The sequence below is a fragment of the Syngnathus floridae genome, chromosome 8 (genome assembly GCF_059516105.1).
Source record: "Syngnathus floridae isolate MCC-2025c chromosome 8, RoL_Sflo_1.0, whole genome shotgun sequence".
NCBI lineage: Eukaryota > Metazoa > Chordata > Actinopteri > Syngnathiformes > Syngnathidae > Syngnathus > Syngnathus floridae.
In genome coordinates, this window is record NC_142420.1 from 15,772,023 (window position 1) to 15,794,470 (window position 22,448).

At 49.0% G+C, this 22,448-nt stretch overlaps 1 protein-coding gene, 1 long non-coding RNA gene and 1 pseudogene across 4 annotated transcripts in view; all 3 read right to left on the reverse strand.

Moving 5' to 3' along the window:
* Positions 1–3,184: 3,184 nt before the first annotated feature.
* On the reverse strand, positions 3,185–4,954 carry LOC148394688 (uncharacterized). The gene is made up of 2 exons (XR_015859913.1): positions 4,474–4,954; positions 3,185–4,104 (listed from the first exon to the last, which is right to left on the reverse strand). It is a non-coding gene; the product is annotated as an uncharacterized LOC148394688 (long non-coding RNA).
* Positions 4,955–6,076: 1,122 nt separating this feature from the next.
* The window catches only part of itgb2 (integrin, beta 2), a 112,125-nt gene continuing 95,753 nt past the window's right edge, over positions 6,077–22,448 (reverse strand). For all 3 annotated transcript variants that reach the window (XM_088383352.1, XM_088383350.1, XM_088383353.1), the window contains 2 exons: positions 18,464–18,630; positions 6,077–6,469 (listed from right to left, as the gene is read on the reverse strand). In XM_088383352.1, the coding sequence (XP_088239478.1) occupies positions 6,404–6,469; positions 18,464–18,630 (233 nt within the window). In that variant the 3' untranslated portion in view covers positions 6,077–6,403. The remainder of the gene's footprint in view (positions 6,470–18,463; positions 18,631–22,448) is intronic.
* LOC148394690 (uncharacterized) lies at positions 20,012–20,819 on the reverse strand (annotated as a pseudogene).

Sequence of the window (22,448 nt, forward strand, 5' to 3'; positions counted from 1 at the left end):
ATCCCAAGGCGTTCCCAGGCCAGCTGAGAGACATCGTCTCTTCAGCGCGTCTTTGGCCGTCCCCGGGGTCTCCTACCGCTGGGACATGCCCGGAACACCTCCCCCGGGAGGCATCCAAGAGGCATCCTGATGAGATGCCCGAGCCACCTCATCTGGCTCCTCTCAACGTGGAGGAGAAGCGGCTCTACACCGAGTCTCTCCCGGATGACTGAGTTTCTCACCTTATCTCTAAGGGAGAGCCTACGGAGGAAACTCATTTCGGCCGCTTGTATCCTGGATCTCGTTCTTTCGGTCACGACCCATAGTTTGTGACCATAGGTGAGGGTAAGAGCATAGATCGACCAGTAGATCAAGAGCTTTGCCTTTTGGCTCAGCTCTCTCTTTACCACGACGGACCGGTACAGAGTCCCCATTACTGCCGACGCTGCACCGATCCGCCTGTCGATCTCGCGCTCCATCCTGCCCTCACTCGTGAACACGACCCCAAGTTTCTTGAACTCCTTCACTTGGGGCAGGATCTCATCCCCAATCCGGAGAGGGCATTCCACCCTTTTCCGACCGAGGACCATGGACTCAGATTTGGAGGTGCTGACCCTCATCCGGACCGCTTCACACTTGGCTGCGAACCGCTCACAGCCTGAAGAAGCCAACAGCACCACGTTGTCTGCAAAAAGCAGAGACGCGATGCTGGGGTCCCCAAACCGGACCGCCTCAACGCCTCGGCTGTGCCTAGAAATTTTGTCCATAAAAATTATGAACAGAATCGGTGACAAAGGGCAGCCTTGGCGGAGTCCAACCCTCACTGGGAACGGATCCGCCAGTGTCCACCAGCGGGTTCGGGGATTGCCGCCACGACAGGCACCAACGACCTTACGGCCACAGCTCCGGTCGGCTGCCTCAACAATGGAGGCGTGGAACATGGTCCACTCGGACTCAATGTCCCCCGCCTTCCCCGGGACGTGGGAAAAGCTCTGCCGGAGGTGGGAGTAGAAGCTCTTCCTGACAGGGGATTCTGCCGGACGTTCCCAGCAGACCCTCACAGAGCAATTGGGTCTGCCAGGTCAGACAGGCATCTTCCCCCACCATCGGAGCCAACCCACCACCAGGTTGTGATCAGTTGACAGCTCCACCCCTCTCTTCACCCGATTGTCCAAAACATGCGGCCGCATATCTGATGACACGACTACAAAATCGATCATCGAACTGCGGCCTAGGGTGTCCTGGTGCCAAGTGCACACATGGACACCCTTATGTTTGAACATGGTGTTCATCATAGAAAATCCGTGTCGAGCACAGAAGTCCAATAATAGAACACCGCTCGGGTTCAGATCGGGGGGGCTGTTCCTCCCAATCACGCCCTTCCAGGTCTCACTGTCATTGCCCACGTGAGCATTGAAGTCACCCAGTACAATGATGGAGTCCCCTGAAGGAGCGCTCTCCACCACTTCCTCCAGGGACCCCAAGAAGGGTGGGTACTCTGAGCTGCTGCTTGGTGCATAGACACAGTCAGGTCCTGTCCCCTCACCCGAAGGCGGAGGGAGGCTACCCTCTCATTCACCGGGGTGAACCCCAATGTGCAGGCGCCCAGCCAGGGACAACAAGTATGCCCACACCTGCTCGACGCCTCTCACCGTGGGCAACTCCAGAGTGGAAGAGAGTCCAGCCCCCTCTCGAGAGGGCTTGTGCCAGAGCCCAAACTATGTGTGGAGGCAAGTCCGACTGTGTCTAGTCGGAACTTTTCTGCCTCACACACCAGCTCGGGCTCCTTTCCAGCCAGAGAGGTGACATTCTATGTCCCAAGAGCCAGCCTCTGCAGCCGGGGATCGGACCGCCAAGGTCCCTGCCTTTGGCCGCCGCCCAGCTTACTTTGCACCCGACCCCTTTGGCCCTTCCTACAGGTGGTGAGCCCATGGGAAGGGGACCCACGTTTATTTTTTAGGGCTATGCCTGGCCGAGCCCCATGGGCGAAGGCCCGGCCACCAGGCGCTCGCCTTTGAGCCCCACCTCCAGGCCTGGCTCCAGAGGGGGGCCCTGGTGACCCGCGTCAGGGCAAGGGAAAACGAAGTCCATTTGTGCTTTTCATCATGTTAGGCTACGGATTTTAGTTATTGATCTGACTCCAAATTGCGATCAACACTTGATACATGAGTTGCTATGTCCCAATCCACACACTGGCGCACCTAACAATTTTGCGAGTTCGTTCTGTCAAAGAGAAGACCAGTAGATCAATCAAACCAAATTTACCAATTATTTATTCCTGACAAAGCGCACTAATACAGGCCTGGGTCCTGGGTCCCGGGTCCCTCACACTAAAACTTGTGCGTTTTTGTGACCACCAAAAGACGACACATTCTTCCGGGTTGCCCAGTTTTAAAGAAACACAATATGAATATTAAAACGTGCAAAATATTGTATGATGATTGGTCAATGGCCATCTCCACCCTGTCTCGGCGTTATTGCTGAGGTCAGGCGGTTGGGTTTTCCCGCGAAGCCCAACCACCTGGACGTGATGTTGTTCTCGTTTCTCACCGACCTTGAGGTGTTCTCGTCCGGTACTCCCTGTCTGGGCCTATTCCACAACACTTCGAAGAAAACAAGTTTATGCAGTTTGCCTGCACATTCTTCGCCACCCACCAATCCACACGAGCACTCCAATACTAGATATTATATTGATATGATTATAAGTTTAACACAACCTTAAAAATGTTTGCAAACTGCCGAAAGCACATTTCCCTTTAATCATGAGGGGCTTGGGTGAGCCGTGCTTTGTCTGGCCCCTCACCTAGGACCCTTTTGCCATGGGTGACCCTACCAGGGGCATGAAGCCCCAGACAACATGGCTCCTAGGATCATAGGGGCACTTAAACCCCTCCACCACGATAAGGTGACGACTCACGGATGGGTTAATAAATGCATTTGTTTTCAAAAATCTTTTTTCGAATATCCATGCTTTACTACTAAAGGCCAAAACCTTTGATGCAATGACCTTTACATGCCATTTATAATACTTCACACAAACACTACATCCATCTGCTCCTGGTTTGGCCCCCCAGTCAAAATTTAGAACCCAATTCGGCCCACAAGTCAAACGTTTGCCGACCCCTGGTTTAGCCTATTGTTGCCTATTCATGTCTGTTCTTGGTGTTGGAGTTTGTCAAAGTTCCCCAAAAAATACGACTTGTACTCCAGTGGGACGTTTTTTCTTTATTATGCGTTTTATGGCTGGTGCGACTTGTATTCCAAAGCGACTTATAGTTCAGACAATACGGTAAATGTTAGATAAATTGTATATATATGTTATCATGCGTTCCCTAATGAGTACTTATTAATAAAATTATTGCACAGAATGCTTGCTGTTTCGCCTTGCAGACGTCCACCAGTCCACAACAAGTCAAACGATGCTGTCTGGAGCTTCCTGACCTTCTACACCTCTGGGAATCCAAGAAAGTTGTTGATGTCTGCACATGGCATTTTGTCTTTGCACTCTTTTCTCATGGTGTCTTGTCTGCAACTTCTTGTTTCACATAGAATCTCGTTTCTTCTCTCATGAGACAAAGCCCACGCTTCCCCCCCACTTATCAGGGGTTAGTCTCACATTGTGGGTAGGGCATTCCAAAATAAAAAGAGTGAGGAGTGTAAACAGACTTTTAGTGTATTCGGATTGCTGTAGGTCTGGATGCACTCCTCGCGAGAAAAGACTCAATATTCTGCCTCACTGGTTTTGTCTGCTGATCCTTTTGCTGATTTTGAACCTGACAGTAAACATTTTTTATATGTGGTTGAGAAGTGGTAAACAAGATGTTTTTATCATAACTTCAGGTTTCGATATTTGTTGTTTTGTACTTTGAAATCATTATTTGACATGTTTTTGTGTCATTCGAAACTACAAATGTTTGTGGTATAAGTATTGCCTGAACTGCCTGATGTCCTTTTAAACTGCTTGATGCTTGCCTGATGTTTTCCCAAACTTTTGATATCTGCCACGTCTCATGTTTTTCTAAAACTGTCGATTGCTTGATGAGCAGGATGGTTGGAGGTGTTGCTTGATGCTTGGTGTTTTCCTTGGACTGCTTGAGGATGATTGGACGATTGAAGATGTTTTTCCTAACAATGAATAATGTGTGGCGGTTAGAAGCATGATTAACTGATGTGGGGGGAAAGAAACAAGTGCAGGGAATATGGGGAGTAAACGTTTTGCATCGTAAAAGTTTTGCATAGAAAACAGACAAACTCAGCAAGGAAACATTGATGGATTGAGTTCTAATAAAATTGCTAATCGCAGCATGATCACAAGTTCATGTCCCAAGTAACAGTTCATGTCGCAGCTAACACTTCATGTCCCACCCAAAGGTTCATGCCCTTATAAGTCTGTAGGAAATTATAAATTGGCAAGATTTTGAGTGGATGTGCGCAAGAGGAAGGACCGATAATGTGCAAGAATAGAGGGAAAATATTTACTAATATCTTACTAACTATTTGCACCTCCTCTTCTATGGCTGAAACTTCAACTAGTTGTCTTCCTTCTCCTTCTAACACCGCCACTGCAGATGTTTGTCACGTGGTGAGTGTGATGCTTTGCTTACCACCCTAGTGTTTTGATGCGCTGACGCAAGCAGCTGTTCGTCAGCGGCCAGACACACACACCCTGGAGGGGGAGGGGCTGTGCCTGGTGACGATGGCAGTTTTGTGACGTTTTACAGCAAGCGCTGAAGAACGCAAGTGGCTGCCTGCCTTCATCTGCTTCATCTAGCTCCTCCCTTTTTTGTGTGCCACAGACTTTGCCATTTTTTACAACAAAACACCTCTGATGACGAAAAAAAATTTCAACATTGAGTGGCCGATACTGTACTGTCATGTAAACAATTGTGCCGGCAGGTCAACAGCTGGGAAAAGAAAAAGGAAAAACATCCCAAGTAAATCCCAAGTAAGCCACTCACATTTCTCCAAGCCAGCTCCCATTTAGTACCTTTGTCCCGGTATTGTTACATGGATATGTTGTAGTTCATAGATCATCTTTTCCTGCATTTGGTTCTCTCCTTTTTTTTGATCACACATAACATGGATATGTTGTAGTTTGTAGATCATCTTTTCCTGCATTTGGTTCTTTCCTGTTTTTGGTCTCACACACACACACATACACACACACGTGTGCACACACACACGCACACACCATTATATGCGGGAATCAAACTGACATGTCGGTACATAACAGGCAAGTGTACCCCTGCATCATCAGCGACTCCCGTTTGGTTCTCTCCTTCTCCACACATTCCATCGGTATATGACGCAGTGCTTCATGTGGTACGTTCCCGAAGGTGATTGGGTGACGCAAGGCGTAGAGAATCAAATGACAATTTTTTGCGTTGCGTGTCCCCACGTCCCAATCCCAAACGCACCACTCTGCAGCCACACGCGCCACCACGCGCAAGTTCTGGCAACTATGATTGAATTGCGTTGCCAGAAACTTTGGTGTGAACGCAGCATAAGAGGAATGTGAGCATGACTTCTGTTAGGGTTGACAAATTATTGTGATCATATGATTATGTAGGAATGTAGACTAGAATCATCAACTTTGTTAAAACCTTTTACCTTTCCTTGACTCTGGAAACTTTCCACATTCAGTTGTTGAAACTTTCCAGATGATGTGGAAACATTCTTGCTTAGTTATCTAAAATGCTCCACTAGTTTCTGTTTACACAACCTTGTAAAAAAAAGAGCTAAGACCCTCTGCACTGATTAACCAAGTTGCAGAGGTGACCCCCGAAACCTGTTCACTCTCAGCCCCACCCTGCTTTCTCTCAATAAATATTCCCTTGCAAGAGGCGTAAGTCAGACTGCTTTCAAGCACCTCTGTACCACACAGGGTGCTGATGGCTTTCTCCGCTTGCAAGCGTAAAATGGCCAAACTGTCTCTCGTGTGGTTCTTGCAAAGAAGTTAGAGTGAGGAACACTCTAAGATCTTGTGTGAGTGAGAAGCTTTCCGGGTGCATGTCAGAGATTGTTTTTGGTAGGTGTGAGAGGTAGGTATGATTTCAAAGCAAAAGGGGTATCGAAAATGGATGGAGTCACAAACAGATGACAGTTTAAATGGTTGTATTTAATCCGCAGTAAATTCAGAGACATTATGCTTTTAATTGAACAAAATACAAATGATCATGTAAACATAGCTATGTTTAATAATTAAAAAGTAATCAAATGTGGTTTAAAATAGCAAATTGTAAATTTACCTGGTCAATTTAATTTAATTTGTAAATGAACAGAATATACGATTTCCATAAATTAATAGATTTTCAGATGGGGAACCTTTTGGCTCAGACACTAGATTTAAAAAAAATATTGCAGTTTTTTTTTTTCATTTGGCGCAACACATTTTGTGTTGCTTTAAGGATACTGTGGCTGATTTTCATTCTCCAGTAAATGTTGGATTGGTCACAGTAGTGGTAGCATTCTGAAAGAGTGGATTGTCCGCCTAAAACAGAGAAGTGACAATGTTAAGCCAAGTTCACAAGTGTTGAAACTTTACAGAACAGGGCAGTCACCTACAGTGTCTTGAAAAAATATCATTTTTTTATAACTTCACAATTGAAAACTTCTATGTTCTTTTTTTAATGTGTTTTTATGACTAACCTACAAATTAGTACACAATTAGGAAGAGGGATCAAAATGATAAATAATTTTCAAAAATGTATGCATATTAGAGAGTGAAAAATGTGTGCACCCCTGTGTCAACACTTTGCCACCTATCTCTGTAATTGCAGGTGCAATTGTTTTGGTGCTATCATATGCCGTGCCACTCGTCACCAGCCGGTACTCCGTCACTCAATCACCATGGATACCGTTCACAGCCACGCCTCTTCCATTAAGTCAATCACCCACACCTGTTCCTGCTCATTAACTCATCGGCATCACAGTCTCGAAAGACCATAGATTTCTTGTGTCTGGAGGTTAGGTGTTCTTTGCACAGCATCTGCTGTGGCTGGTGAGTCCAATCCGTGAGAGAGAGACACGGCCGCAGATGTTACAGGTGTGCGCCGGATCCGGTGAAGGTGGGGGCATGGTGGCTTGCTGCTTCCTCAACTTCCTTTTCGTTTCTCGATGTTGAGCCAGGGTGATTTCGTGGGTCTGCAGCCCGTTTCGGAGAGCCTGTTGCCATTTGCGGTGATCCTGGGCGACGTCTTCCCAGGTGGCTTGGTTGATGTTGAAGGATTTGAGGTCTTGTTTGCAGACATCCTTGTTGCCTTTTGCCTGATTTTAGCTCTGCATATAAGATGTCCTTTGGCATACGACCGTCTTCCATCCGACAGACATGGCCCAGCCAACGGAACGTCGCTGCTTCAGCAGGGAGAGCATAGTGGGGAGCTGTGCACTCTCCAGGACTGCACTGTCTGTGATCCTGTCCCGCCAGGTGATGCCCAGTATGCGTCTCAGGCAACGCAGATGGAAAGCATTAGGCCTTCTCTCTTGATGTGCATAAAGAGTCCAGGCTTCGCTGCCATACAAGAGTGTACTGACGACACAGGCCCTGTACACTTGCACCTTTGTATGGATGGTAAGCTTGCTGTTCTGCCATACCCTGGGTATCAGTTTTCCAAAGGTAGAAGCTGCTTTCCCAATCCGGCTGCTGACCTCGGCATCGAGTGACAAATTGCAGGTGATGGTAGACCCAAAATAAATAAAGCTGCTTCCAGCTTCCAGTGTGTAGTTGTTGATGGTGATGGAGGGTGGGACAGTGGTCCCCTGGCCCATTGTCTTGGTTTTGTTTAGGCTGATGGTTAGGTTAAAGTCCTGACATGCTTGGCTAAACCGGTCTAGGAGAATCTGCAGGTGTTCCTTAGTGTGTGTTGCCAATGCTGCATCATCAGCAAACAACATGTCCCGAATGGTGAGTGGTCGGACCTTGGTTTTTGGTCTCAGTCGGGATAGGTTGAATAGTTTGCCGTCTGTCCTGGTGTGTAAGTAAACTCCCTCAGTTGATGTTCCAAAGGCTTGGCGCAAGAGGAGAGGGAAGAATATCCCAAACAGAGTGGGTGCCAGCATGCATCCCTGTTTGACACCGCCGCAGATGTTAAAGGGCTCAGAAGTGCACCCGTCGTACTGGACAGTACTTTTCATGTCAGTGTGGAAAGACTGGAGGATGCTGAGGAGTTTTGGCGGGCAACCTATCCATTCCACCAGTTGGAAAAGGCCGCTCCTGCTCACTATGTCAAAAGCCTTGGTAAGGTCAACAAAGGCCATGTAGAGAGGTTTATGTTGTTCTCTGCACTTCTCCTGCAGCTGTCTCAGGGTGAAGATCATATCCAGAGTTGATCTTCCTGCTCTGAACCCTGCCTGTGACTCTGGGTAGAGCTTCACTGCGAGGACTTGGAGTCTATTTAGTACAACTCGAGCAAAGAGCTTACCGGTAATGCTGAGTAGGGAGATGCCACGGTAGTTGTTACAGTCACTCCTGTCTCCTTTGTTTTTGTACAAGGTGACGATGTTAGCATTTCTCATGTCCTATTGGACAGAGCCTTCTTTACAGCACAGACATAAGAGCTTGTGCAGTCTATGCAGAAGAGCAGGCTTCCCTCACTTGAGGACTTCGGCTGTTATCCCATCGGTGCCTGGAGCTTTTCCGCTGGGCAGGCTGTTAATTGCTTTGCTTAGCTCCTCAGTTGTTGGTTCCATGTCGAGCTCTTCCATAACAGGTAAGTGCACTACATGCCTGAGGGCTGCATCAGAGACACTGTTGTCCCTGGCATAGAGCTCTGAGTAGTGTTCCGCCCAGCGGTCCAGCTGTTTAGAGCATTCAGCGATGGTTTCTCTCCTGATTTCAACGGGACGATTGTCCAAGTGCCTTTTTGATGCCGTCGAACATGAATGAGTCTGATGTTGCCTGTGTCAGCAGCTGCGGAGCTGTAGCCAATAGTCATTGGCACAACGTCTAGCGGCTTGTTGGAGTTTCCTCCTAGAAGATCGGAGGGCCTGTAGAGTTTTGGTGTTTGGAGTCTGCTTGTAATTTGTGAGTGCGACGCGTTTTTCTTCAAGGATTGGTGCCAATGATGTTAAATTGGCATCGAACCTGTCGTTTGGCTTTCCCTGCTTTTTGCCAAAGACTGACAGGGCCGTACTGTGTATGGCATCCCTCAAGCCATCCCAGTACTAGTTCTAGTTCCTATTTAAACACCACACATCAATCACTCCCTTGTCAGTTCGTCCCAGTATAGTACCAGTCCATGCTCTTGCTCTGTGCCTTGTTGCTCTTGTTGCCGACCTGTTTCCATATATTGACCGACCAAGCCCAAACGCCGCCAGCTCTGACCGAACGCCCGATCACTGACTATGACTCTGTCTCACTCCTTGAACTCTATGCCCGATCCCCTCATTTCTCCAATAAACAGTGTGTCGCTTTTGGTCGTCCTGCCCATCTGTTCTTGTCGGGTGCATTTATCGACCAGCTTCGCACATCTAGACTATCGTCTTTTGACTATGGTGGCAAACAGTGTTCCCTCTAAGCTGCGCAATTGCGCACTGATCGCGCAGTCTTTGCGCACAAGAAACTCCATGCTGCGCACAAATTAAAATTCAGCATAAATTGATTGATTAATATCTAATGTTAGACGTAATCTAATGTAATATAATAGACGAATGATTTTCTTTCTGTGCATTTTTGTAGTGTAAATCAGTAATTGACAGGTGTCCAGCTAATGATATGATATGGTTCACTTACACTACATATATGTATGACACATATGTGTCCTGCCCATCTGTGCCACGCAGGTTAGTTAGCTAACGACATTGCGGCGGAGTCTAGCGATGCAAATGCTAAATTAGCTAATCATGGCGAAACGAATGAACAGCGACACATCCATTCGCCAAGCCAAAATAAATAAGAGATGCGGCAGTTCTTTTAAGATTGGATGGCTATCGGAGTGTGTGCAACTACAAGAGGAAACGAATGAGAAAGGTCTCCTCTGAAAAACATGCAGTGAAGCCAAAGTGGCGGGCGAGTTTACGGAGGGAAAAACATGGAAGGAATGGAAGTTGGACTACCTCAAGCGTCACATTCAGCAGAAATGTTATTTGACAGGGGATCGGTACATTATTGCGAGAGCGCGCAAACGATCGACAGAAAAGAAACGAGCTGTCACACAAAACAAAATCCGACCCCGAGCAAGTTAAAGTTCTTATTGACAATATTTGATTGATTGATTGATTGATTGATTGATTGATTGATTGATCTGGTGTTGCACACAGTGGTCCACAGTGTGCACAGGGAGCTTGTGTGTTTGCACAAACTTGAAAAATTAGAGGGAACACTGGTGGCAAATCACTGTATTTGATGAAAATTTGCAGAACAGCAGTGATGTTCTTAGAATATTCCACATTTGGAATTCACCTGTGCCCCAGAAATGTGGGTGCGGAAACTGCAGACAAGCTTGCGGGATGCATGGAGGATCGGATGAACAGGAGGCTTTCCCTGTTTCAGTAGAGCAACTTTGTGCTTGATATTTATAAATCTCAGTAGTACCACTCGATTTTCACTCACCCTACCTCCAGTTGCCCCCGTTTGGGAAGAAGTCGGCAGAAATCCACATTTGCCTTGGCCAGCATCATTAATTTTATATTGTTGGTCGATATCTTTTACTCTGCTAGTGAGAATTTTTATCAGATGGTCTTTCATGGCATTCGAAAAGTGCAATTTATTCCATCTTGGTTTCTAATTCAATCAATCAAGTCTCCATTTCCATTATACTCCTCTTAATGTCTCTGATCTCCCCTCCAGTCTCTTGAAGAATGTCCAGAGCTCGCTGCTGATTTTTTTTTCCAGAGTTCCCAGAGTTTTCAGTTGACTTTTAATTTTTTCGAAAGCATCGGCCGTTCCCTGATCCTTTTTTGGCCCCATCGCTAAAAAAAAAAAAAATCTTGCTTCTGCTCCTCCCTTATACAAGTTAAGCTATTTTATGTTAAGTAATTTGTATTTTTCATGTCTGTGTCTGTATGCCATTATCTCTCAGTTTGCACCAATAACCTTGAGAGCAGAACAAAAGAGTCCTACTCTCTCGGCAGCCTGAACTGAACTTCTACTACTACATGTAGTATTACTGTTTCAGCCTTGGGTGGGTTTGTTTTAGTCTCGATACTTTGCCACTGAGAGTAGACCTTAACTGGGTTGTTCTTCAGATTCTTCTGGTTCGCAGTAAGATCTCCGCCACAGTCACGTTGATTCCTCTGACCAGGTCTTGTGCATCCTGCTTGCAGATTACTTCCACCGATCACCACCAAGATCCACCCCGTTCTGGCTGAACTCCTCACGCCCCGCCACTGCTGCCCCGCTCTGTGCTCCTTGCTTTGATCATCCCGTCTACCTCACCGCAGCTCCTCCAATAAACACTACTAACTCATTCTGGACATCTGAGTTGCTTTACTGCATGTGGGTCAAATCAATCGCTAAAACGATGAAAGAACACTCAGGCCAATCAGACCCAGCAGAGCCACTCAGAGCGCCCTCACGGAACAACAATACCAACTCCAATCCCACGAGTCCACTCTCCAAGCCCTCCTGGAGCAGCAGCAGCGAACCAATGATCAGCTGGAACAAGTGACCAGATTGCTCCAAGACACCCAGGTCAGAGAAACTCCCTTGCCGCCAGCTGGCGCCTCGAGCTTTTCTGCATCGCTGCCGAGTCTCCACTTTGGCGAGGTTCGTTCCCCTCATCCGGAGAAATTCTCCGGAGAAGGTGGTAATTGCGGAGGTTTCCTCCTGCAGTGTCCATTAGTTTTTAATCGATCTCCCCAGTCTTTTTCCCATGACAGAGCTAGGATCTCGTTTATTTTGGGACTCCTCACGGGCAAAGCGCTGCAATGGGCAGAAGCCCGGTTTTCTGACTGCAGGCATTTTGGCTGTTCTTACGAGGAGTTTTTGGAGGAATTTAACCAGACCTTTTCGACCGAGACCAATCAGACCGGTGTGTCTCGCCGGTTGTGGGGGCTTAGGCAAGGGAATAGCACCGTGTCAGATTTCTCCATTGAGTTTCGGACGTTAGCAGCTGCGTCCGGGTGGGGCCCTTTAGCCTTGAAAACGTTTTTTTTTTTTTCCAGGCCTTAAATGAGTCCTTAAAGGACGAAGTGGCAGTCCTGGAAGAACCAGGGACTTTGGACGACCTGATTTCCCTGGCCATTCATTAGGTTGGACAATCGAATTAGGGAGGGACGGAGAAGCTCCTGATGGGAGTGGACGGAGGAGAAATCACAGTTTTTAACCAGGCCCAGTCCGCCCAGGCGATCGCCTAGCCAGTCCTCTCCAGAACCCGAGGCCATGCAGATTGGCCGGGCCCGACTCTCCCCGGAGGAGCTGCAGCGGCGCCGCAAGTCCCAACAGTGTCCGTACTGTGGCTCCCCGGATCATTTCATTGCCTACTGTCCAGTTCGACCAAAAGAGCGGGTCCGACGGTCTGGACGGGAGGACCACCGGACCAGCCGACAAGTGTTAAGGCTCCTCGCTTCTCCCTACCCGCCGTGATGTCTGTGCACAACCATCAGTACAAGCTATCCGCGCTGGTCGACTCGGGAGAGAAACTTGATCGACCAGGACTTCGTCTCCCGAGCCAAAGTCGAGACGGAGCCCCTCCCTACGCCTCTCGCTGTCTCTGCCCTGGATGGGAGAGGGCTCTCTAGCATAACCCAACGCACCAGACCCGTGGAGCTAGTCGTTTCTGGCAACCATCGTGAAGTCATTTCCTTTTATGTCTTCCCCGTAAGACAGTCAACTCTTGTACTTGGTTTCCCCTGGCTCCAGAGACACAACCCTCAGATCAACTGGTTAGAATGCCATATCGAGTCCTGGTCCACGACGTGCTTGTCCTCTTGTCTTCAGTCTGCCGTGCCATCTCGCCCGCCCCTAGTAGCACCCGAAGAACCTGGGCTGATTGACCTTTCACAGGTGCCCAGAGAATACCATGACCTAAGACAGGTTTTTAACAAGAACAAGGCTTCATCCTTACCACCACCTCGCCCCTATGATTGCACCATAGAGCTTCTTTCCGGAGCTCCGCTACCGTCCAGTAGACTCTACAATATCTCACGCACCGAGAGACAAGCCATGGAGACTTACATCAATGAATCACCGGCCGCTGATATCATTCGCCCGTCCTCCTCACCCCTGGGGGCAGGTTTCTTCTTTGTGGGCAAGAAGGATAAGACTCACCGCCCTTGCATTGACTACCGTGGCCTCAACCTCATCACCGTCAAGAACAGGTATCCTCTTACCCTCCTTTCGTCAGCATTTGAACCAGTCCAGGAATCCACCATCTTCACCAAGCTCGACTTCCGTAATGCATATCATCTGGTCAGGATCCGCCAGAGAGATGAGTGGAAGACCGCTTTCAAAACCCTGCTAGGCCACTTCGAGTACCTGGTCATGCCTTTTGGACTTTGCAACGCCCCTGCAGTCTTCCAAGCCTTAGTCAACAATGTTCTTCGGGACTTCCTCAACATATTCGTCTTTGTCTACCTTGATGACATCCTCATCTATTCACAGAACCCCTCCGAACATCGCCATCATGTCCGGTGCTGCAGTGTCTCCTGGAAAATCGCTTCTTTGTCAAGGCTGAGAAGTGCGAGTTCCACAAACATTCCGTCACATTCTTAGGATTCATTCTCGAGGGAGGTCAGGTTCGGCCTGACCCCGACAAGGTCAAGTCCTGGACTGGCCTGTTCCAGAGAACCGCAACCAGGTCCAACGCTTCCTCAGGTTTGCCAACTTTTACCGCCGATTCATCCGCAACTACAGTCAGACAGCCGCTACCCTAGCAGCCTTGACCTCTACCAAGACAACATTTACCTGGACTCAAGAAGCCAACACCGCGTTCATCACTTTAAAGGAGAAGTTCTCACAGGCACTAATCCTGATTCATCCAGATCCCAGCAAACAATTTACCCTGGAGGTCGACTCTCCCGACAGTGGAGTAGGGGCTATCTTGTCACAGCGCTCAGATTCTGATGGGAAGCTTCACCCTTGTGCCTTTTTCTCTCGACGTCTGTCACCCGCAGAGAGGAATTATGATGTCGGTGACCGGGAACTTTTGGCTATTAAAGTAGCGCTTGAGGAGTGGCGTCACTGGCTGGAGGGCACTGAGCAACCGGTGCTGGTCTGGACCGACCACAAGAACCTGTCATATCTACAGTCCACCAAACGCCTGAATCCTCGCCAGTCTCCGTGGTCCTTGTTTTTCTCTCGTTTTACTCTGTCCATTTCTTATCGCCCAGGCTCCCAGAACACGAAGCCAGATGCCTTGTCCCGCCAATTCGCTCCCGGCGAGTCTGTGGAAGAACCAGCTCCCATCCTTCCCCCCAGTTGTACCATAGGCTCCCTCTCCTGGGATATCGAGGGGCTCGTGGCTCAGGCTCAGCTACGGGAACCCGATCCAGGCACAGGGCCACGGGGAAAGACCTTCGTCCCTTCCTCAGTCCGTCCTCGCCTAATTAACTGGTTTCATTTGACCAAATTCTCAGCCTATCCCGGGACCAGCCGCACCATCGTGTTGATCACCAGACGCTTCTGGTGGCCATCCGTCCACAAGGACGTCAGGGAATACGTTCTCGCCTGTCCCATCTGTGCTCGCAACAAGTCCTCCCATAGACTTGGTCTTCTGCACCCTTTCGCCATACCCAACCGCCCCTGGTCCCATATTGCATTGGATTTTGTCACTGGCCTGCCCGTTTCACAGGGAATGACCACCATCCTCACCATCGTCGACCGTTTCTCCAAGTCATGTCATCTTGTACCGCTCAGAAAACTCCCCTCTGCGTTCCAGACAGCTCAGCTTCTCGTCAAACGCGTGTTCCGTCTCCACGGTATCCCGCAGACAATCCTGTCTGATCGAGGTCCCCAGTTCATATCCCAGGTGTGGAAACAGTTCTGTTCAGCCCTTGATGCAAAGGTCTCCCTGACATCGGGCCACCATCCCCAGACAAACGGGCAGACTGAGCGCTTGAACCAGGAGCTCGAGGCCGCGCTCTGATGTCTCTGCTCCAATACCCCGTCCGAGTGGAACAAGTTTTTCCCCTGGGTAGAGTATGCCCACAACTCTCATGTCTCCTCTGCCACAGGACTCTCCCCGTTTGAGATTTCATTAGGTTATCAACTGCCGCTGTTCCCGGCCGACGAGAAGGAGATCGCGGTCACGTCTGTTCGCCACTATATCCGACGCTGCAAAAGCATTTGGTGAAACGCCATCAAAGCCCTTCATCGGTCGATCGAACAGAACCGCAAGTATGCCGACCGACAACACACGCCTGCCCCTCTTTATTCCCCAGGTCAGAAGGTCTGGCTTTCCTCTCGGGATGTCCCCCTCAAGTCCGTGTCCCGGAAACTGTCCCCCCGCTTCATCGGGCCATATGAGATCCTGGCAGTAATTAGTCCCTCGGCGGTCCGTCTCCGTCTCCCTCCGAGCCTCCAAGTCCATCCCACCTTCCACGTCTCTCAGATGAAGCCAGTCGAGTCCAGTGCTCTTCTTCCCCCGGCCGTGCCCGCGCCTCCTGCCCGGGATCTTGATGGGCACCCGGTCTACCTGGTCCGACGGATCGTGGACGTCCGTCGGCGGGGGTGGCAGTACCTCGTCGACTGGGAGGGCTACGGTCCCGAGGACCGGTCGTGGGTGCCCCGTTCCTATATCTGTGACCCTGCCCTCGTCTCGGACTACTGGTCGTCACTCCCTTCTTCCTCTTCTGGGCCATTGGGGGGCGGCCGTTGAGGGGGGTGGATGGTGTCAGGATCCGGGGTGGCATGTTTCTTTTATCCACAGGGAGCAACTGTGAGCAGAGTGCAGAGGCCCCAGGTGTGACTCATCAGGCTTGTTAAGGAGTACTCTTAAGGAGCATGCTGTCGACTACTCGTCGCCTGAGTGTCCCTACCAATGTGATCATCTCCATGGTTGTGCCTCTCGCTCCTCAATCTTGCTCCTTGATGTTGCTCCTAGTTCCCGCCTTGTTCATCCACCCCACGCCCTTCAGATTCCTCTGGTTCGCACTTAAGATCTCCGCCACAGTCACGTTGATTCCTCTGACCAGGTCTTGTGCATCCTGCTTGCAGATTACTTCCACCGATCACCACCACGATCCACCCCGTTCTGGCTGAACTCCTCACGCCCCGCCACTGCTCTACCTCACCGCAGCTCCTCCAATAAACACTACTAACTCATTCTGAACATCTGAGTTGGTTTTCTGCATGTGGGTCAAATCAATCGTTAAAACAATGACAGTTTCGAGTTAATTAGACGATTCAAGTGATTAGTTGAATACCCTACTAGGATACTTTTTCATGATATTCTAATATTTTGAGATAAGATATTTGAGTTTTCTTAAGCTGTATGCCATAATCAACAATATTAAAATAATAAAAGGCTTGCTATATTTCAGTTGATTTGTAATGAATCCAGAATGTATGACATTTTTGTTTTTTAATTGCATTATAGAAATTAAATAACTCACAATATTTAAATTTTCTGAGACAGTCCTGTATACCGTATTTTCATGTTCAAAAGGTGCACCGTAATAAAAGGCGCACTCACTTGTGTGCCATGACTGTGTTAAACACACAAATAGGGTGCAACGGATCATAGGGCGCAGGTTTTATATACTATACAATCCACGCCCACACCTACCCCTTTAACGTTCTCATGGCGCTCTCAACTACATCCCCCTTACAACAACACACACACACACGGGGCGCACTGCAAATCCTCGCCCACATTTCCCCCTTTAACGTTATCATGAAAACAACAACAACACACACACACACATATACACAAGCATACTAGTGTGCGTATTTAAAAATGAAGCGGGAGCAAAACTGAATTTGGTATTCACATTTTTATTACCGGTAATGGTCATCAATTAAACCCATCAAAGTCCTCATCCTCTGTTTCTGAATTGAACAGCAGCGCTAAATCTCTAACAGGTTCACTTTCTTCACTGTCAGAGTCACTTTCTGTGCCGTGTGGCTCCTGGGATATGATGCCGGCTTTTACGAAAGCTCGAATAACAGTGCCAGCAGACATGTTAGCCCAAGCATTCACAATCCATTCGCAAATTGTGGCGTAACTCGCCCAGCGCCGCTGCCTTCCACTCTTAGTGAAACGATGCTCTCCATCGGTCATCCATCGCTCCCACGTCGCTCACAGCTTTACTTTGAATGGCCGGTTCACAACGATGTCCAGCGGTTGGAGTTGCTTTGTCGTTTCTCCCGGAATGACAGCAAGCTCGGCATTCATTTGCTTCACTTGTTTTTTCACATGGGCTGTGAGATGGGCACGCATAGAGTCACAGATCAACAGCGATGGTGATGTGTGGAAAAAAACACCTGGTCTCCTTACATACACCTCCCTCAGCCACTCAGTCATCATTTCCTCATCCATCCAGCCCTTTTCATTTGCCTTAACAATGACTCCTGGTGGAAACCTCTCTTTAGGCAAAGTCTTTCTCTTAAAAATCACCATAGGCGGCAGTTTCTGTCCATTAGCATGGCAGCCAAGCACAACAGTAAAAGAAGACTTTTCGTATCCCGTTGTGCGTATTGCCATCGACTTGGTCCCTTTCTTTTCCACAGTGTGATTCACCGGGATGTCGAAAGTGAGCGGCACCTCGTCCATGTTGGTAATGTGGCTGGGCTGGATGTGTTTGTCGGCGATGCGTTTGATGCAGTAGGAGCGGAAGATGGCCAGCTTTTCATTATAATCCGCTGGAAGTTGCTGCGCCAACGTAGTCCTGGTCCGGATGGAAAAATGGCACCGTTTCATGAAACGAAAGTACCAAGACAGACCTCCTTGAAAATGTTCAATTTTCATTTCTTCTGCTAGCGTTGCTGCTGTCCATGCTCCTCCCCGTAGCTGATGGCCTTGACTCTCTGATGAAGGCGGAAGTTACTGCCGAAACTGTCAGGAAAAGCTACTCAGGTAAGACCTTGCAACTTGTTTGAACAAAAGAATACTATGGCTATCACAAATGAAGACATAATAAACATAAGACAACTGATGGCCTTCAGTTTGAACTGTGCTTGATAAGCGTGTCTCTTTGCCATTTTCACTGTTGTCATAACAACGATGTTTTGCATGACGCATGTACCCGTTCTTTTATCTACAATCCACGCCCACACTTCCCCCTTTAATGTTCTCATGGCGTTTTCTACTATGTCCGCCTTACAACAACACACACACAGGGCGGAGCGTACTGCAAATCCACGCTTACAAGTCTCCCTTTAATGTTCTCATGGTGCTCTAATACGTCCACCTTACAACAACACACATAGGGACCACTGCATGATAGGGCGCGCCGCACATTTTGAAGAAAATCTAAGACTTTTTTCCGCGTCTAATAAACGTGAAAATACGGTAAGTTTTGTTGAAATTATATTTAAATCACATAGTGCAACTGTCAATTACCAAAACATTCAATGTAATGTAAAATCTAAATCAAACTGTCTTACCTCTGCCCATCTGGATTTCTTTTTTTCATTTTCAAACTTCCTGAACTCTTTCAGGTCCTTCACGTAGATAAGCAACTTAATCAGCATTAACAAGAAGATGCCAATGAAAGCCACGGATGCAATCGAACCTCCGATGATAGCCGCAACACTGGGTGGTTCTGGACACTCTGGAGCAAAGCATATAATAATAATTCATTAAATGTTTATAGGGTTTCAAAAACCCAAAGGCGCTTACAGGGAACAAGGCAAAGATATACAGGAGGGGAGGGGGACGGGGAAGAGACAATGGGATAAAGTTAAAAAGAGGAAACCAGTTATGGGTAGGGGAGGTCATAGGCTTGAGAGAAGAGGTACGTTTTTAGACGGGACTTAAATATGGGGAGTGTGGGTGAGTCACAGACAGACTGAGGGAGAGAGTTCCAGAGTCGGAGTGATGTGCGGGAGAAGGCTCTGTCGCCGAAGGATTTGAGTTTAGATTTTGGGACTGACAGACGTGAAGTATTGGAGGATCAGAGGGGACAGTTGGGGCGGTAGGGGACAAGGAGGTCGGCTAGGCAAGTGGGAGCCAGGTGGTGAAGGCCTTTGAAGGTGAGGAGGAGTATCTTGAAGATGATATGCTCCTTAATGGGGAGCCAGTGAAGAGAGTGGAGAACAGGAGTGATGTGTTCACAGGACTGGGTGTGGGTAAAGAGGCGGGCAGCAGAGTTTTGGACTAGTTGAAGTCTACGGAGTGAGTGAGTCGTTATTCCAGTGAGAAGGGAGTTGCAGTAGTTAAGCCGGGATGAGATGAAGGCGTGGATGAGGGATTCAGCGGCAGGGAGAGAGAGGCAGTGCCGGATTTTGGCGATGCGTCGGGGGTGGAAGTAGGAGGTCTTAACAACTGAGCTAACATGAGGGTGGAAGGACAGTGTAGGGTCGAAAATAATGCCAAGATTGTGCGCCAGAGGGGAGGGAGTGATGCTTGAGGAGTCACTGGTGAGCGTGATGGATCCAGTTTTATTAAGGGAGGATTTAGTGCCTATGAGGAGGAGCTCTGTTTTGTCACTGTTGAGTTTGGGAAAGTTGTGGGTCAGCCATGTTTTTATTGTAGAGATGCAGGTTTCAAAGTGGGTGAGGGGAGGGTTTTGGGTTGGTGTGGTGCCTATATAGATCTGGGTGTCATCAGCGTAGCAGTGGAAGTCCAGATTGAGTTTGTGGATGACATTACCAAGGGGAAAGAGGTAACAGATGAATAGGAGGGGGCAAAGAACTGAGCATTAGGGGACCCTCTGTGTAACTGGGGAGAGGATGGATGTGTGGCCGGAGAGAGAGATGAACTGGTTTTCCGTTGGCGAGATAGGATTTGAACCAATCGAGTGCAGTGCCCTCAACACCCAGTTGGCGCAGCCTTTGAAGGAGGATGGAATGGTTCACGGTGTCAAAGGCCTAAGGTCGAGTAGTAACAGGATGTTGAGGGCAACAGAGTCTGCAGAAATGAGGAGATCGTTGGTGACTTTAACAAGAGCCGTTTCGGTGCTGTGAAGTGAGCGGAATCCGGACTGGAAGGGTTCATAAAGGTTGTTGGACTGGAGATGGGTGTGGAGTTGGGCAGAGACAATGCGTTCGAGGATTTTGGAAAGTAATGAAAGGTTGGAGATGGGAGGGTAGTTGGAGAGGTTGACTGGGTCCATGGTGGGCTTTTTGAGGACGGGGGTGATGGCTGCAAGCTTATAGAAAGTGGGAAAGTGGCCAAGGGATAGAGACTGATTAAAAAGGGTGGTGAGGTGAGGGAGGAGGACAGGGAGGCAGGCCTTAGTTAAGGTCGTTGGAAGGGGGTCAAGAGAGCAGGTGGTTGTCTTGGATGCGGTGATGATGTCTAGGATGGTGGAGGAGTCGACAAGGGAGAAGGCAGTGAGAGAGGGGAAGGGCGGGAGGTCAGGAAGGGGGGCAGGAGAGCAGGGGAGGTGGGGCAGGAGTTATTAATGGTGTCAGTCAGAGAACTGTTGATTTGGGTGATTTTGTTGTTAAAGTTGACAAGAAAGGAGTTACAGAGGGCGGGTGAGGACGGTGGCTGGAGCAATTTGTTGACGGTGGAGAACAGTATGCTGGGGTTCTGGTTGATGTTATTAATGAGAGATGAGAAGTAAGCAGATTAGGCACCAAGAAGAGCATCACGGTTGGAGGAGATGTGTTGTTTGAAGATTTCAGCATGGACAATGAGGCGGGTTCTTTTGTGGAGGAGTTCAAGTTGACGGCCAGTTTGTTTCATGGAGCGGAGTTCCGGTGTGTACCAAGGGGCAGAGTTAGTGAATGTAACAGAATAAGTTTTCCACGGGGCTAAGGAATCAAGGGAGTCAGAAAGGATGTTGTTGAGCATGGTGGCGAGGTCATCAGGGGAGGAAGAAGTGGGGTCGGAGGGAAGGGCAGAGGATAAGAGCTGGGTTTACAGACTTGATGTTGCGGTAGGAGATGGTGCGTTTTGTGGAATTAGGAGGCGAGGGTCGAGGGGCGGAGAAGCGGATGCAGAGATGATCTGACAGTGGAAAGGCGAGAGGACGGGGGTTGGATGTGAGTGGAAAGGAGAAGCATACTATATCCAGGGTGTGGCCTTTGGTGTGGGTGGGGAAGTTGATGTGCTGGGTGAGATGGAAGCAGTCCAGAAGGGAGGTGAAGTCGGACGTCAGTGGAGCAGTTGGCTGGTCGATGTGGATGTTGAAGTCACTGATGAGTAAGAGGCAATAGGAGACTGAAGATACGATGGTGAGGAGTTCAGAAAGAAAAGACGGATGTGACTTTGGGTGGTGGTAGATGAGAACAGCAGTAGTAGAGTTAGGGAGGGAAAAAGCGAGATATTCAAAGGATGAAATAGATGGGAGGTTGAGGTCCAATTCAGTGATGGGTAGGGACTGCTTATGGAGGACAGCAATGCCACCCCCTCGCCCAGAGAGGCGGGGTTTGGCGATGTAGCTGTCGTTGGACGGAGTGGCTTGGTTGAGAGTAAAAAAAATCCAGGGGCTGTTGCCATGTTTCATAGAGAAGGAGCAGATCCAAGTTATTGTCCAATAGTAATTCAAAAATAACTGGTGATTTGTTGGAGAGGGAGCAACAGTTCAGCAGCGCGAGGGAGATGGATGAAGGAGCGGGGGGGAGGGGGAGCAGAGGTTGTTGAGGTTGGCAGTACGGGGGGGGGGGGGGGGGGGCGAGAGGTAGTCCAGAAAGAGGGGATGGGTGAGCCATCAGGGAAATGTTGGTTAAAAGATAGTCCAGAGCTACGGTGGATGTAGCGGTGACGGCGAAGGATCCCAGCCTTGCTGGCAGCTGAGGCAGCAGCAGCAGGGAGACATTGATTATAGTTGAGGTGATGAAGATCAGCAGCAGTGTAGACAAATGGGCAAGAAGTTGGTGGAATAGAAGCTCGGAGTGACAGAAGTGATAGTTCATGGAAGAGATGAGACGTGACAGCAGCTGGGAATAATCCAGATAAAATACTAGAAGTGGCCAGTAGCTGGTTAGCTAGAAGTTGGTAGGCAGTGAAATGCATGGAAGCAGCAGTGGACCGAGTTGTGATGTTGGTGCAGTGGGTGGTGGTGTTGGTCGATCCCGACTGTACCCGCACAAACGGCAAGCCCCAGTGTGTCATGGCGGCACACAGCCGCGCCACGACCGGTGAGCTCGCAGCGAGCGGGTTCTCCCCCCGAGTGGCCAGAAAGTTGGGTCAAAGCTGTTTGCCGAGCCAAGAGCGAGCAGCTACAGGCTCAGAGCCGGGAGGTAGGAGGGTCCGGTGGTGGTTTGGCTAGCTGGCAAACGTAGCTCGGAGTCCGAGGGAGCGGGAACAGAGAGTTGCAAGCAGAGCTGCAGAGATACGCGGTGGGCAGGGGAAAAAGCAAGAAAAAGAAAAGAAAAAATGGGCACACTTAAAACGGGAAACACAAAACAAATAGCAGTAAAATAAGTAGCGGACACAGTTCGGGGCAGAAGCGGCAGTCAACAATCCAGACGCCAGCGT